Source organism: Cucurbita moschata, unplaced genomic scaffold, assembly GCF_002738365.1.
Source record: "Cucurbita moschata cultivar Rifu unplaced genomic scaffold, Cmos_1.0 Cmo_Scf00027, whole genome shotgun sequence".
In the NCBI taxonomy this organism is placed as follows: Eukaryota; Viridiplantae; Streptophyta; class Magnoliopsida; order Cucurbitales; family Cucurbitaceae; genus Cucurbita; species Cucurbita moschata.
Genome location: NW_019268543.1, coordinates 1,660,427 through 1,676,920, shown reverse-complemented (window position 1 = coordinate 1,676,920; position 16,494 = coordinate 1,660,427). Strand labels below are relative to the sequence as shown.

Here is a 16,494-nt window from a genome sequence, read left to right as displayed (position 1 = left end):
TTTTTTTTTTTTTTTTTTTTTTTTGGTGGTTTCCAATTTCTTTGGAGTAAATAATGTTATCTATTTTGGGTGTTTTCCAATTTCTTTGGAGTAAACAATGTTGTCCTTTTTTCTTTTTCTTTTTGTTTTGTTTTGTGGATTTTCAGTGTACTTTTGGTTGTTTCTGTATTTTTGAACCATTTTTTAAAAATTAGAAATTAGATTGAAACTTGACTGGAATCACCTTCGATCTTCGATCTCACTCTGGTCAACTACACCTTCGAAGTTGAAGCCATGAGAGCTGATAAGCTCCCCTCCGTCTTCACCATCGGCCTCCGCTCCGAAGACATGGATAGCCTCCTCAAGAATGCCAAGTTCTCTATTGAGGACGAGACCCGAGTGATTTAGGCTTCCATGACCACGGAAGGCATTTTAGAAGGCACCAAACAGTTTAAGCACGACGTGTTTGGAAAGATTTAGATGGAACTTGATCAATTTGGGGTTGTGGTTTATAACAGTTGATGGACGCGACAGGGCATGAATACTTCTCGTATTTGGGCCAGAAGCCGCCGAGGCTGAGATGAAAGGGGCAATTGGGGCCAAATCTAGCTAAGGGCAGACGCTCAAAATGCGGCTAAAATCGACATAGGTTTAATGGGTTTTGCCTTGAAATTTGGAAAAAATACTTAACATTCATGGTGCATCGACACGACATAGGTTTTAGCTATCTAAAATTCATACGCTTCAACTATCTAGTTTTCATATCCTTATAAAAAAATGTTTTGTTTTCCTTTCCGACTAAGGTAGGATCTCACAATCCGCCTCTTTTGGAGTCCAACGTTCTCGTTCATCTCTCTAATCGATGTGGAATCTCACAATCCACCTTCCTTCTAGGCCCAACGTCCTCGCTGACACACCGCCTAGTGTCTAAGTCCAGTGTTTTCACTGACAGACCATCCAATATTTGTTTTTCTGATACCATTTGTAACAACCTAAGTCCACTGCCAACGGATATTGTCCTTTTTTTAGCTTTTCCTTTCAGACTTCCCCTCATGATGTTTAAAACGGATCTACTAGAGATAGATTTTCACACCCTTATAAATAATGTTTCGTTCTTCTCTCCAACCAGTGTAGGATTTATTTTAGCACTAGAACCAACCAACCAACGTTTAACACAAATCTCAAAAATTTGCCTATGCCTTTGCCTTTGCCAATCAAATACAAGATAATCAATACATAACCAAAAAAAACGTATTTATATTGTGTAAGAATCGAATCAAGTACCGGGTGTTCATACTTTTCAAGCACGTGTAACAGAACTTTCTTAAGATCCCCAGTTCGGAATGTTTGCTGTGGCTTCATTAATCATTTTCACAAGTGTCACCTGCAAACACATTAATGAAATATGTTCTCAGTTATCACTACAATTTTTGAACTACTTCATCACAATTCGTTTTCTGTACCAAATTAACCATAGTAGCTGTATTTCTGACATGGATACACAACATTCCACATCATCTTACATGCAACAGATATCGGACACGTACCACACTTTCGGGGACGCCAGGTGGCGGCAGAGGAAGGTTTCTAGGGGGGACGACATTATCATATGATCTTTTGTCAAACCTCCATTCTCCAATCTTCCCGGGAGTCGGTTGTCCCTGTTTTCCAGAGATATAGGAAGTAGCCACAGACAGAAGAAGGTAAGCCATGCTGTATAATAGATGAGATAGACACATAATCAACATGTGTTTATTACCTTCATATTGAAATCACATCCATAAGTATAATGAATTATGAACTTCTTGCCCACTTCTGTATCCCACGGTGGCTGCAAAGTGCCAACGTCCAATAAGTTAATTAATAGAGAAAATCAGAACGAACAGTCAAATCTATTAGGAATCACGACTCTCCACAATAATATGATATTGTCCACTTTGAGCATAAGATCTCATAGCTTTGCTTTTAGTGTCCCAAAAGGCCTCATACCAATAGAGGTTTATTCCTTACTTATAAACCTATGATCATCTTCTTAATTAATTAGCCAACACGGGACTCCCTCTCATTTTCCATGTTCACACCCTATTATGCCTATGGAATTCGATAAATTTTCATGTGGTCTGGTAAAAAGAAAACATAAGATAATAAGATTTTCACAAAGATTTCAAATGGTTGGTTGATTATGTTTCGGTGAACAAAGATATCAAACAGCAATGAGAATGGATACAAATGCTATGTTGCATATAAACCAGAATGATAAAAAGAAATAGAGATTCTCTTAGAACCTGAAGCATGAAGTCCTTATATAAGATGTTACCAACATCATGCAGAGCGGAAGCAACAGCATAAGCATACATTTCAAGAACCCAACCAAACGCCTTATCTGTCTCAGGATCCTTCTTCATTGCCAAGGAAATATTCATCCAAGTGGGAGCAATTTTCTTGAGAGACTCCTACCAAAATTTATTCGAAAAAGAAAAGGGTGAGAAGAATCCTAATGTCATTATCATTTAGAAGCATGATGTCGCATACCCTTTGAACAATAACAGGTGAATTCCCAATTGGATCAATGTTGGTAATCGGACCCTTGTCCTCCGGGAAGAATTTCCTTAGTTGACTCTCATACTTCTTTGGCTCGATGTAAAAGAATGGAAATGCAGCCCCAAGCCCATCCTTTGACAAATTTGGTATAGGCTTCACAATGATATGATCTGGTTCTGACATGAGTATATAACTGCAAAAGATGAACTCAAAAGTAAAACATAATTGATCCATCAATCCATTAGAACAGGAAAAAAGAAATAATAAAAAGTTCTTCATACTCTTCCTTGATGTCCGCTTGTTGAAGCCATTGCACAAACGCCCATGGTCTGTTGAGAACTATGTAGCCCTGTAACATTTTCAAACCACAGAAAGTAATTTCAGCTCCATGAAAATGAAACCCATTTGACATCATTTCATTATCCAAGGAGTTTAGAAACACAGAAATTCAATGCGAGCGTTTGCTGTCCTAAGGGGAATTCTTTCAAACAGGTGCTGTGCATAAACAAAATCATATATAGCATGTCACATAAATCACAGATAAACACTTCCCCTGAGATCTTCCAAACTTTACAGAACCAGAAACATAGAAATTAGTAGTAATCAAGCATAGAAATCAGTACCCGATCCATTCCCGCCGGGAGAGGCTGAGCAACAAAGGTGGGAATCTCGTCCATATACTTGTCGGGCTTCCCCGAGTGCAAGATCCTGGTGAAACCACCCATCTCAGAATTAGGTCCGTCTTTGAACTTCTTGAACCAATAGTACATAATCCGACACTGCCAAGTATTATACACCGAATCGGAGGCAGTGACGGCCGTATGGAACAGTCGCTTGGAGGAAGGAGTTTTGGATTTAGCCATCGGCATCTTAATCACAGGGTCCACAGTAATGGAAGATGAAGATCTTGATGGACCAGGAAGCTCTTGCTTGAGAGGGACATTAGCAGAGATGATGATGTTGTAGGTAATTAGAGCAACAGAGAAGGTTACCAGAACCAAGAAGAACAAATTCCCGCAACCCATTTCAGCCTTCGTCTCCAACCTTCTGGGATTCCGCTCAAATGGATTTGCCCATCTAAATCCCCCTCAAATCGGAGACAGAATGGAGGGAGGAAGCAGAAGTTTCAGAAAAAAGTCGTCGCCTCCAGAGAGGAGTTATTCAAGAAATTGGCTGACAAAAGTGGAGAGTTATTTTATTATTATTATTATTCTTTTCTTATGAGTTCAACGATAAATAGGCCATGGATTGGGTTTCTGACTCGATCCATTCTCTTGGGCCTTGACCCAACCAAGGTGTTGGGCTAACACTTGGTTATCATTGGGCCTCCGTGTTCTAAGCCCCTAATCCTATCTAACCGAATGTATGTCTGTGTCACAGTCATATTTGTCAAAAACATGTTATCTGTAGCTACATGTCGGATGTTCCAGTCATACTTTTATAGGACGTGTTCTAAGCCCCTTTTACGTACTTTCGTCTTAAATAGGCCTTTACCATTTCATGTTGTGTCAAACCGAGGTGTATGACCCTCCACCAAAAATCATGTCTCACCCACCAAGGCTAAAATGTCTCAAAATATATTACAGAAAATTATATGCTATTTAAGTTGTAGTGCGTATTTCTTTGCTTATAGTCATATAAAGTTATTTTTTTCAAATATATTTTCTCTCTTACGTTTTCTAAAATATTTCTCGCAAACGTAACTTAAGGTCGAAACACACGTTAACGCTGTTGCAACGTCCAAACTTCTCACGGCTGACTTATTTGCTAGGTTTGAACAAGTGTCGTAAAAATGCGATTGTGACACAGTGCATGATAGATTATAGACATGTGATCGGATTGGATTGGCGGCTGGTATTCCAACGTCTCGAGTGCTTATGTAACCACAATTTAAACGAGGGGGAATAAATAAATAAGTAAAAAGAACACAATTTTCCTACATTATTTGACTCAGCAAAGTAAGTGAGGAAATCAAATTTGACCTCAACTTTGAAGCTCAGAGTCAGAGTCCAAATAGAGTGAGTCATGAAGTCGAATTCAGACAGCCCCCCGTGGATAATTCCGACATTTCCCCAAAAGATCCTACGCGGATTTGACACACACACCGCGGTTTCCACGCTTTTTCCGGCGCCTACGGTAAGCCTCCAAACTATAATATTCCATCCTTATCCACTCACTTTTTCCCTTTTCCTTTTTTGCCCCTATCCTCCTCATCCATTATATTGGCCACTCACCCACTCCCACAGAAAAATCATCTGTTTCGGATTCCAAAAATGTTGCCTCATTTTCATCACTCTCCTGCTTTCGCTCGCAAGCTCAAGTCCTCCTTCTGCTGTTTCCATGGCTTCCAACAGGACGACTTCCTCGACTCCCCCTCCAAGTCGCCGACGAGATCCCCTTGTTCCTGGTTCAAATCTACCGTCGGCGAATTCAGGGGAATACTTGCCCGGTGCCGGTATCTCCTCGCTCGCATCGCTCGCCGGAGGAAAAGGTACCTCGCCTCCGTCGACTTTTCCTACGATTCCTCCAGTTATGCCCTCAATTTTGAGGACGATTGCCGTGAAGACGATGAGTTCCCGTTCAGAAATTTTACTGCTAGATTCCCCCCGCCGATCAAGGAGCGTGTTCCGGCGGCGAAATTCGCCGGTTCTGAAGATGGAATCTCGGTTGAATGATTGATTATAGTTCATTTATTATTTTAAGCGGATTTTGGATGTAAATTGCTCCGCCCATAGGAATTCCCCCTTAAAAGTTCCACTCCCATGGAATTGTAAATACCACATATATATATATATATATATATATATATATATATATATATATATATATTCGAACTGTTACTATGAAACATTTACATATGGTAGCATAATTGAATAACGTTTTCATGTATATTCAACGATTCCGAGCTCAAATTAGATATATGAATTCACTATTAGTAAATATTGTCTGTTTTGGTCTGCGTGGTCAGTCTCAATGCTTTAAAAACACAATTCTTATAACGAATGCTTCATTGTTCTCTTTATTAGATGCAAGATCACACAATTCACTTCCCTTGAGGGTGCACCCCGTGACTGACCCTGACACCATTTGTAACAACTCAAACCCACCATCAGTAAATATTATTTGCTTTGACTTATTGCGTATCGCCGTCCGTTTCACGATTTTAAAACGGGTCTGGTGGAATCTCACCATCCTTCTCTGACAAATATATAATATTTATTAACACCGAATTTATTACGATTTTTATATTTTTAATATAAATGTGTTATAATCAATTAACATATTATTTAAAATAAATACTTTTAAAAAGATGATAAGATTTTTCTTCGTGGGAACATAATCTTTGTCAAGATTTTTTCGAAAATACTATTTTGTTTGCTAATGGATATCTCAAACTCAAACAATTTAAAAACAAAATTGAAAAATTAAATATCAAATTTATATAGAATTAAGTCATTGTTTTACTAATTCTTTTCAAATAATTATTTATTTTAAATTATTTTCGAGTAAGAACATAAAGTAAATTTTTTATTTTCTTTATCCTTTTTAGAAAAGCAAACATTTTAGTCTGAAAACAAAATGACGTGGTTTTGACAAACTTTATGTTATCTTTTTTCTTTATTCTTTTACGCACCGAAAGAAAAATAATAATTATAATAAAATTCATATCAATATTATCCATTGCATTTTCTTTTCATATTTTAATTAACTTTATAAATTATGTTATTATTATGATATAATTTAGTAATTTCTTTAATATAAATACACGTCACCAAATGAAATAATTTCATTTTCAAAATATGAAATATATATTATTTTTAAAAGGTTTACTCAGATTAAGAAATGATGCAAATTAAAGCAAGCGTCAAAGAGTCAATGTCGTGGTGACGCCAACAATGACGTCAATATTCGTTGTCCCCTTTTTTAATTGGATATAAAATTATAAATATCCAATTATTCTTTTTTTTTCTTTTTCTGCTAAATTAAATCAAATATAATTCTTCTGTGGGGTTAGCTTCAACTTTACTCTAATATTTTTAAAGTTCCAATTCCAATCAAAATTATAATCGAAGTAATTATCGGTTGAACTATGTCGTTTATTCTTTTTTATAAATTTATTGTTTTATTTTATCGAGCATTCATTTGGCTTTAACCAAATTTTTTCGCATAACAAATTTAATTATTATAAATAATTGAATTTGTCGTAAAATAGTTACGATCATCCTAAATTGGTATAAAACATATAATTTAATTTGAGAAATAAGTAAATAAATAACATATATAGAAAAGTGGGTTAATTTCTTAAAGTGCAAGAAATATGATGATGTGTGGTAGTTATGATTGGACGAGATACCGTTAAAGTCGGTGGCAAGTTTATAATTTAATTAACCAAGGCCTAACTTATATATATATATATATATATATATATATATATATATATATTCTTAGTTGGGCTATATAAACAGCGTATAATATCATTATTAAATTAAATATTTTATATATAATAATATTATAATATAATTAAAATGAAAATTCGAACTATTAACTATATTTGAAAATGTTGTGTCATATAATATCATCAATATTTATGACTGAAATATTTTTTTTGTTTTGTTTTGTTTTATATAAATAAAAATGGTTAAATAAGAGAAAAAACAATAATATTTGTATAGATGGCAAGAGAGTGGTCCCGTAAAGACGGGTTTTAATTTGGATTATTGCATGAATCGTAACACGCAAGCGATATTATTTCTGAATAATAAATATTCGGCCCAGAAACATTATGATATTATTAATAATCTACCATATTACTATATACATTATATAGTATTTTACATGTTATTTTGTAATTTATTTCATTTTATGAATTTCATATAGTTATTAAATGCTTGCAACCAATGAATAAATATAGTATTTCAAATTTTTAAAAACAAGTATAAATTTCCTCTACATCGCGGCGTACGAAAGGACGGGGAACAAAAAGCTTATCTGCGGCAATCAGACCGTCAATCAATAGGGACCACGTAATCAATAGCTGTGGGGTTTATGACACGTGGACCCCACTATGGTTCGATGGGAAGAAAACCCGCACTGAAATCGTAGGATGCGTGGCGAATGCTGATTGGTTCTTTTCAAATGCCTGATGTGCAGAGCTGTCACTCGAGATTTTTGGAGCCTTTCGTTCCGGATTCCATCCGAGAAAGACGAGTACATTATATTTGATTTGCATCTTTGCTTCTTCTTCAATGGCCGCTGAGATTAAATTTTATGATCTATTTCTCTCTTAATCGCTCGATTTGTTCGAGAATGGCTTCTTCTTCGACTATCGATGATGAAATCTCGCGATCGGAGGAGATCAGAGCGCCTGATCGGATCGAGGAGGGGAATGATCGTGATCGTGATCTTGATCTTGATGAAGTTGGAGTTTCGTATTCCTCCTGTGGATGTTTCTTCGGATTCGGATCGAGACTGTCTCGAAGCAGCAGCGTTCGATGCCAATATCTACTGCTTCGGGAGAACGAAGAAGTGAAGCAGAGTTGGATGATGAAGAAGGTGAAGAGATTCAAGGACATTATAAAAGCTATGGCAGGGCGGAAGTGGAGAAGCTTCATTAATGGAATAGTTAACAAGAGACGGAGTGTGAGGTTTCAGTACGATCCGAGGAGTTACGCTCTGAATTTTGACGAAGGGATCGGAGAAGAAGAAGGCAGAGGTGGACGCCATGGTTTCCGGCAGCCGTTTGCCTCTCCGATCGGATTGGGAACTGGAATGAACACAAGCCAAATATGATGAGATGCGTGTACGGTTCGATACTTTCGATCTGTTCTTCATTTCTTCCCAATGTCATAGTTAACAAGAGACGGAGTGTGAGGTTTCAGTACGATCCGAGGAGTTGCGCTCTGAATTTTGACGAAGGGATCGGAGAAGAAGAAGGCGGAGGTGGGCGCCATGGATTCCGGCAGCCGTTTGCTTCTCCGATCGGATTGGGAACTGGAATGAACACAAGCCAAATGTGATGAGATGCGTGTACGGTTCGATACTTTCGATCTGTTCTTCATTTCTTCCCAATGTCATACTTTTTGTACATTGCTTTTATTGTTTTTTGAAAAATAATTAAATATTTGATTGCGTTTATTCTCTTCGTTTCTCTGAGAAATACATTCAAATTAAGATTTATGTTGAATGAATTTTGGTAAATTAATAAATATTTAGAAGGAAAAATGGCATTGATTTTAGATTAAAGTAAATGCTAAGTTCTCTTCGAATGCCATAAAAGTTCCCTTGACAATTTCAAGAAATGACACACATTGTAACTAATGCCGAGGCTATAATTCATATGATACAAATATTACAGCCTGGCGTGTTAGCTTAGATTACACGTGATCATTCTTAGTTGAATATTAGAATGTTTACTTTTTGAGATACGGACAATTTTGTAAAGGTTGCAAAAAATTCTCTACACGTGAATGTTAATTATTTGAGTAAAAAATGTGAGATTTCTCCAAAATGAGTGTTAAAGGGGGTGGATTGTGAGATCCCACACCGGTCCCTAGCCCTGAAGAGGGTGGATTGTGAGATCCCACACCGGTCCCTAGCCCTGAATAGGGTGGATTGTGAGATCCCACACCGGCCCCTGACCCTGAAGGGGGTGGATTGTGAGATCCCACACTGGTCCCTCGCTCCAAAATGGGTGAATTGTGAGATCCCACACTGGTCCCTGGCCTCGAAGGGGGTGGATTGTGAGATCCCACACCGATCCCTAGCCCCGAAAAGGGTGAATTGTGAGATTTTGGTCGTTGGCCCTCAAGGGGGTGGATGGTGGGATTCAGGTCGTTGGCCTGGAAGGGGTGGATTGTGAAATCCCACGGGATTCCGGTCATTGGCCCAAAAGGGGGTGGATTATGAGATCCCACACCAATCCCTGGTCTCGAAGGGGGTGGATTGTGAGACCCCACACTGATCCCTGGCCTCAAAGAGGGTGGATTGTGAGACCCCACGCCAGTCCCTGGCCCCGAAGGAGGTGGATTGTGAGATCCCACAGTAGTCGCTGGCCTCGAAGGAGGTGGATTGTGAGATACCACACCAGTCCCACACCGATACCTGGCCCCGAAGGGGGTGGATTGTGAGACCCCACACCGATCTCTGGCCTCAAAGGGGGTGGATTGTATGACCCCACGCCAGTCCCTGGCCCCGAAGGGGGTGGATTGTGAGACCCCACACCGATCCCTGGCCTCAAAGGGGGTGGATTGTATGACCCCACGCCAGTCCCGGGCCCCGAAGGAGGTGGATTGTGGGACCCCACAGTAATCCCTGGCCCTGAAGGAGGTGGATTGTGAGATACCACACCAGTCGTTGGGACCTCGGTTGGAGAGAGGAACCAAACATTTTTATAATGTTGTGAAACCCCCTCCCCAGGAAAAATTTGAGCGGAAGTCTAAAAGGCAAAGCACAAACAAGACCGTTAATTTGGGACAATATCTAGCTGTAAAAGATCTCTACGGTGGGGCTGCAAGATGTAAGGTATCCGAGTACGAACACAAAATCGAGAATCTAAATAACAATATAATATTTAAATACTACATGCTGACAAATCAGTCAATAATTTGCAGTCGAGGAGCACATGGATTGCTCGTACTAAATAAATATAAACCAACATTTTTCATGTGATAAAATTATCCCATTCCATATTTCATTAGCACCCTTTAAAGCTAATTAGATTTAGTAGGAAGATTCGTATTGTAAAAGCTATATTTTTTTACCATAACTAACTACAACTTGAAATCAAATCAATCTTGAATCTAAGCTTAATCGGTAGTATGACTATAAGGGAAGCAATCATACAAAGCTTATTACACTATACATCTATTCCTCGCCTAGAAAATTCTTTATCATCTCACTAATTCACATTCCTTTCAGCATATAAATAATGGCCTCACCCCAAAACAGACGATTGTTTTCTCTCTTCTTTCGTGGAGCTATGGATGGTTGTTGCCTGTTGCCTCACCTGCATTACTTCTTTTCAAATCAGGTTAGAACAATGGCAGGGGCACAAGTTTCGGAGTAGCATTTCGTTCAGTAGCTATACCTTTTGCGTTTAGTCTTCAAGGTTGTTGAGGTTGAAGGATTCGTGTGCCAATTCCTCTTCCTCTGGTTAATAAACCAGTTGTTTATCTGCTTCAGTTGCAGCCCAGTTTCTTGAACCAACTTTGCTTTATCTTCCTCCTAAAAAGTGGGTTATTTTCCGATTAGGGATCCATTTAAGGACCGTCAAAAAGCAATCCATAAAGGCAAGTAACATATTGCTCGTTTAGTGTCTCGAGCATGTGCTTCTTCTGGAAATGCCTTTTGGAATGACTTTTCGAGTGCTTAAAAATGGAAAAGTCATCCTTTCAAAATGTATAACCAGCATACTCACAGTTGGATATGGCCAATTTGAATGTGATTGCCACCAAGCTTTTAAGACGGACGTGGTGTCGCCAGGAAGCTTACCTGCTCTTCTTTTTCGCAAAATCTCCTCCCTGATATCTAAAATTTTCTCTTTGTATCCCTGCTAAAAGCAAAGCTACCATTTTTGTTAGTCTAAGCTGCCATATTTTGATTCTATTTTGGCCCCTAAACTCGTGTTTGTTATATTTCAGTCCATAATCTTTCACAATGTCTATTTTGATCCTTCATACGTGTTTGTTATGTTATTTTTCTATCTAATTTCTTCTCTTACCCAATGTTTGTCCTAACCTGTAAGTTTATGTTAACAGTTTATGAAGGATGAAGAAAGACGGTTTGAAAATTTAGGGACCAAAATGAAACAACCATGAAAGTTCACGAACTAAAATAAGATTTAAACCGAAGAGAAAGGAACAAAAAAGTGAGAGAGAGAGGCCTCACGTTCTTTAGTTCATGCTTCAATTCGTGCCTCACCCTTTCCATAAGGGATCTCTCACTATCTGTTGGGATAAGAGGACCAAATCCCATAGCATCATGACCCTCAAAACTTCCATCAAACAAATTAGCATCGCTATCTGTCTGGTCTTCGTCATCATCAGACATTGTAGCACCAGTACCTTCACCTGGTGAAACACCTAGAACAGGAAAATGCAAAAAATCATTATAACTTTTATTACCACCAATCATTGGATCCAAATAAAAATAAACATAGTCATTAGGTGTACACAGACAAACTGAATCACAGGTGATCACTGGCACACTAAATTGGATCAAAATCATAGAGAAATTCAGATGCTAACATAAACAATCAAATTGACTTCCATCCATTTCCCTCTAGCCAATTTTATGAGTCATATTGCTTATAGTCTCATAGGATATATGGCAGTGAAGTTTTCCAATTTGCATCATTCAAAGAACTTCTTAGTACTGCTTAAGATGTCTTTATGTATACCTGTAAAGCAACTATAGGTGTCAAAGTACAAGCATTGCACAGAAGAAATATTAAATATTAGAATAACAATACGAGCTCAAGCCCACCGATATTAGATATTGTCCTTTTTGGGCTTTTTCTTTCGGATTTTCCTCAAAGATTTTAAAACACGTCTGCTAGGTAGAGGTTTCCATACCATTATAAAGGATGCTTCGTTCTCCTCTAGACGTGGATATCACAGACATTTTTACAAAAGTAACTGCTAAATAGACTAGCCAATAAGCATATTAAATAGACTTTCTCAATTCTTTGTTCTCTCTTTCTTGTTTGAAAATACCTGTCAAGCTTTGCAAAGATTGTTCAATTTCCCAGCAGGCATATACTGCTTCCATGGCATGAACACGAACATGTTGCTGGAGTTGTTCTTTAAAAGAGCAAAGTAATAGAACATAATGCGTCTGCAGCATAGAAAGATGAAAAACAGTGAGAAATTAATTTGTCAGCACTAAACATCTGCAATGTACCAGTAGCAACAGATAAATTCCTGCAGCACCTCAAAATATTCATGTCAATTTTGACAGTGCCATGCTACACACATTATCTTGCAGGAAATAAATTATATCATGTAAGAACATTGAGAAGCCAAACATGTTCTTGTTTGAGATTTGAAATGGAATCCAGAAGAAGAACACTAAAATGAGTGAATTGCTTCAAGAAACTAGATATAAACATCATGGAACAGTATGGAAGGAAGTGCTAGAATTTGACAGTACAAAGTGCTGAAGTTTACTAGAAAATGATGATGGCAGAGCTTGAAATCGGAAGGGGTTACCGATTCGCCCAATCTCGGAGATTGAAATCACCAGAAGAGATCGATCACAAACATTTGGTAATCAATAATTCGAAAGCAGTAATCCACGAATTGGATTCAAAAGGCAAAAGCCGATAACTCAATGAAGCGAAAGAGAAGAGTGGGGGAGCGGCTGATACTCAGACCGCGCTTTTTCCTGGCAAGACGATGCCTCTAGACATACTAAATTCTCAAAGAAGAATGTCCTTCTCGAATGTCCGAAACGTACTGAACCTCCAAAGTGGAAAAAATAAAGAAATGAAGATACGAACAAAGTGCAGACAGAGAATCAATTACATAATATTTCTCCAACGCAGAGAACGATACGGCCTCCATCGTCCACTGTATTAAACGATCCATCAAAAAAGAAGAAACGTACCATGAACTGATCAAGCTCTTTTCCATTACCGGCTATGGGCTGAGAACGGTGACCAAACGACGAGTATTTCGCCGCCACATTCTGAGACCGAGCAAGCTGAGAATCTACTCTCGGCAACTGGTCCACTGGCGTTGCGATCCGGAGGCAGGCGACGTGAGCAGAGAGTAGCTGCTCGTAAAGAGGATGCGCCAGAATTTCCGCCTTAAACCGCGCATTCTGCCAATTCATCGCCGCATCTCCACCATACGCACCTTCATTACCATCGCTCTCAACCGCCACATCGTCGCTGTTATTCACACCCTCCCCACCCCCGCCGCTGCTGTTATTTTTCAAATCATCCGATTCGCGCGACAAAGTGGTAGCGCCAATCATAGCATCGGCAGCATCGGCGACTTCATCTAAAACATCGCTATGATCGCGATGGAGGATCGCGCGGGAGAGCCATTGACCCGACGGGTGAGAGACAGCAGAATTGGCAGCAGTCGTGTGAAGATTAAGGAAGTCGGTGTCAACGTTATCCGCAGCTGTCGCCGTGGTCTCATCAGAAAAGTGAGAATGAGGTGCTTGATTCCGAAGTAGCGCACTATTCAGCCAATTCGGAGTACTCTGAAGCGGATGTTCAGGCTTAGAACCATCGTCGGCCGGAGAGTGGTCAGTCAGTTGATCAGATAAAATCGAGCGCAGCGTGTTATCAGAAAGCGGCCGTTCCGGTTGAGACTGGTTCTCATAATGAAGAGGAAGGTCCTGAGAGAGTTGGTTGCGAAAAGCCATAAATACCACCGCCGGTGAAGAAGCAGATTCCGTCACTTCCAAGTAGTCAAAAATTATACAGCCATAGTGGGGGGAAGCAGGAGACAGAGAAAGACGAAGAGATATACTGTACAAACGTGTCCTCAAGAACGGAGAAGGAGAGGTAAAGCGGTTTTCAGACGATGAAAACAGCCCGGAAAACTGCTTATTGTGAGAAGGCAGTTTGGTTCCACCTTGCTTTGTAAGGGCGGAGATTGGTAGGAATCCTCTTATCTCTGCCACTGCCACGTAACATCCGCATCACCTAAAAATTTGCCCATAAACCTTACAATTTTTTTACTTAATTCATTATATTTATTTATTTATTGTTTTATTGAATATAATTCATAAATTATTATTTAAATAAGTAATCATAAATGATTGTAAGAAATAAGAGGAAATTAATTATTGAGCTGTTAGGTAAAAGTAAGTGAAGGGTGTCGGCTAGTTTAGTTTTAATACAAAAATGTTAGAATTTTATTGGTTTGTTTTTAAAATTGTCAACGATTGAGTTTGTCTGTGGTTCGAACTCTGTTATCATAAAACAAAAGCTACTCCCCATGAAACAAAGGACTAATCTCTTTGTCCAATGCTCGCCCTTTTTCCCGGTTGATCACCTCGTTGTCTTTAACGTGAAGTTATGAGGTGAGTGATAGTCAGCTCAAGTCTACCGTTAGTAGATATTATCATATGCTAGGGAGAGATTGTAAACCCTCAAATTCTGGGCCCACGTTGGTTAAAGAGAGGAACGAAACATTGTTTATAATGGTGTGAAAACCCTTGCCTAGAAGACACGTTTTAAAAACCTTAAGGGGAAACCCGAAAGATAAAACCCAAAGAGGACAGTATTTGCTAGCGGTAGACTTGGGTCATTTCAAATGGTATTAGAGCTAGACATTGAGAGGTGTGCTAGCAAGGACGCTGAGCCCTGAAGGGGGTGGAATCGGGCAGTGTGCTAGTGAGGACGTTGCGCCTCGAAGAGGGTGGATTGTGAGATCCCACAGAACGAGTGCCAGCGAGGACACAGGGTCCAAAAGGGGTGGATTGTGAGATCTCACATTGATTGAAGAGAGAAACGAGTGTGAACGAGGACACTTGGCCCAAAGGGAGTAGATTGTGAGATCTCACATCAGTTGGAGAGTGAAACAAAACATTCTTCACAAGGGTGTGGAGATCTCTCCCTAACACATGCATTTTAAGAAACTTGAGAGGAAGCTCGAAGGAATAAGCCCAAAGAGGATAGTATCTAGTATCTGCTAGCGATGGGCTTGGGACGTTGCAGTCTCACACTTTTATAAGTAATTATTAGTTTTTTTTTCCAACCAACATGAGATCTCATAATCCACCCACTTGGGAGCGTTCTTGCTGGCACACTACTCAGTGCCTAATGCTACTACTAGCATATGTTATTCGCTGTCAGCCTCATAATTTCCTTCATCTCTATGAAAATCACATAGTATTTCGTTCTCCTCTTCAACCAATCTAAGATCTTATAAGTAACTTGTAATGGGTCATTATCAAACTTATGTTAGTTCCTAAATTAAATATTTTTGGAAAGTAAAATGGTAAGTTTCGTAATTAAGGTATTATTAAAATTAGAATAAGGAAATATGAAATATTGTGGTTATTTATTTATTTATTTATTTATTTATTATTATTATTTTGGTATTGTGGGGTGTGGAGTCAATAGTGGACTACCTGCCAACCCACCCAATCATCTACCACTACGGATTTTCATTGAATTTCAATTATTTGCCTCTTTTGTTTTTTTCTTTATTAGGATAAAAAATAAAAATTAAAAAATTAAAAAAAAAACTTAATTTTCTATAATTTGTTCTTTTTAAATTTCAAGTCTACATTTATTTAGGTCAATAATCAATTAATCACAAAATTAAAAGTGGCGTTATAATTTTGTTTTTTTTTTTAAATAATAATAAATTAATCAAATTAAGGTTTTTTATTTTTTTTTTCTCCTTTCATTTTCAGAACTTAGGTGTAAAGAAAAGAAGTGGGCTGTGCATTCTACTTTTCAAATATCAACAAGAATAGACGTATTTTTCAAATATGATTTGTCATTTTCATGTGATTATTAAAATTTTGATATTTTTGAAATTTTCTGTTCATTTTTTAAGATTTATATTTTAAGTTATATAAATTAAAAATAAAATACGTGTTATTATATAATTAATTGGTAATCTGGCATTGGCTAATTGAGGAGAATATCATGCTTTTATAAGTAAGAAACAACGTCATTATTAGTACGAAACTTTTTGAAAAAATCAAAAGTAAAATCACGAGTTTATGTCTGAAAAATATCTAATTGGGTAATACGAAACCTATTGGATTCTATATTGGTCAGAGAGGGGAACAGAAATATTTTTTATAAGGGTGTGGAAACCTCTCTTGGCTGACAGTAATTCGCAACGGGCTAAAGCGGACAATATCTGTTAGCGGTTGGCTTGGGCTTTTACAAATAGTATCGGCTAGACATTGGGCAGTTGCAATTATTATTATAAATGTGATTAGAGGTCCATCTTATCTCAAGTTTGACCTTTTGTTGCCTCTCCTTTTTGTTAAAAT

The 16,494-nt window shown here is 38.2% G+C and overlaps 3 protein-coding genes across 8 annotated transcripts; 1 reads left to right on the top strand and 2 right to left on the bottom strand.

Moving 5' to 3' along the window:
• Positions 1-1,081: 1,081 nt before the first annotated feature.
• Positions 1,082-3,717, bottom strand: LOC111462740 (hydroxyproline O-arabinosyltransferase 1-like). Its single transcript, XM_023106459.1, has 7 exons — positions 3,144-3,717; positions 2,802-2,869; positions 2,512-2,713; positions 2,265-2,432; positions 1,739-1,810; positions 1,527-1,640; positions 1,082-1,363 (listed from the first exon to the last, which is right to left on the bottom strand). Exons 1-7 carry the CDS (start codon positions 3,543-3,545, stop codon positions 1,304-1,306), a joined length of 1,086 nt encoding a protein of 361 aa, XP_022962227.1. The 5' UTR covers positions 3,546-3,717; the 3' UTR covers positions 1,082-1,303.
• An 859-nt stretch (positions 3,718-4,576) lies between these two features.
• Positions 4,577-5,393, top strand: LOC111462741. Its single transcript, XM_023106460.1, has one exon. The coding sequence runs from the start codon at positions 4,794-4,796 to the stop codon at positions 5,193-5,195; it is 402 nt and encodes a 133-aa protein (XP_022962228.1). The 5' UTR covers positions 4,577-4,793; the 3' UTR covers positions 5,196-5,393.
• A 4,771-nt stretch (positions 5,394-10,164) lies between these two features.
• LOC111462769 (homeobox protein knotted-1-like 3) lies at positions 10,165-14,199 on the bottom strand. 6 transcript variants are annotated; one of them, XM_023106500.1, is made up of 6 exons: positions 13,126-14,195; positions 12,234-12,354; positions 11,407-11,600; positions 10,937-11,071; positions 10,607-10,743; positions 10,165-10,536 (listed from the first exon to the last, which is right to left on the bottom strand). In XM_023106500.1, the coding sequence occupies exons 1-6, from the start codon at positions 13,894-13,896 to the stop codon at positions 10,497-10,499; spliced, it is 1,398 nt and encodes a 465-aa protein (XP_022962268.1). In that variant the 5' UTR covers positions 13,897-14,195; the 3' UTR covers positions 10,165-10,496. The 6 variants fall into 6 exon arrangements, with proteins under 6 accessions (XP_022962268.1, XP_022962272.1, XP_022962270.1 ...); XM_023106504.1 differs by having other exon boundaries at positions 10,165-10,525; XM_023106502.1 differs by having other exon boundaries at positions 10,165-10,533; positions 13,126-14,194.
• Positions 14,200-16,494: the final 2,295 nt, after the last annotated feature.

Bases quoted from the DNA above. Each gene is read 5' to 3' on its own strand.
- LOC111462740 (XM_023106459.1), bottom strand. From the start codon at position 3,545: ATGGGTTGCGGGAATTTGTTCTTCTTGGTTCTGGTAACCTTCTCTGTT. The intron at 1,811-2,264 runs GTTCTAAGAGAA...GGCACTTTGCAG, and splicing joins ATAAGGACTTCATGCTTCAG to CCACCGTGGGATACAGAAGT. The intron at 1,641-1,738 runs GTAATAAACACA...TCTGGAAAACAG, and splicing joins GATGTGATTTCAATATGAAG to GGACAACCGACTCCCGGGAA.
- LOC111462741 (XM_023106460.1), top strand. From the start codon at position 4,794: ATGTTGCCTCATTTTCATCACTCTCCTGCTTTCGCTCGCAAGCTCAAG.
- LOC111462769 (XM_023106500.1), bottom strand. From the start codon at position 13,896: ATGGCTTTTCGCAACCAACTCTCTCAGGACCTTCCTCTTCATTATGAG. The intron at 12,355-13,125 runs GTACGTTTCTTC...TCTATGCTGCAG, and splicing joins AAGAGCTTGATCAGTTCATG to ACGCATTATGTTCTATTACT. The intron at 10,537-10,606 runs GTATAGCTACTG...TGATTTGAAAAG, and splicing joins TTGAAGACTAAACGCAAAAG to AAGTAATGCAGGTGAGGCAA.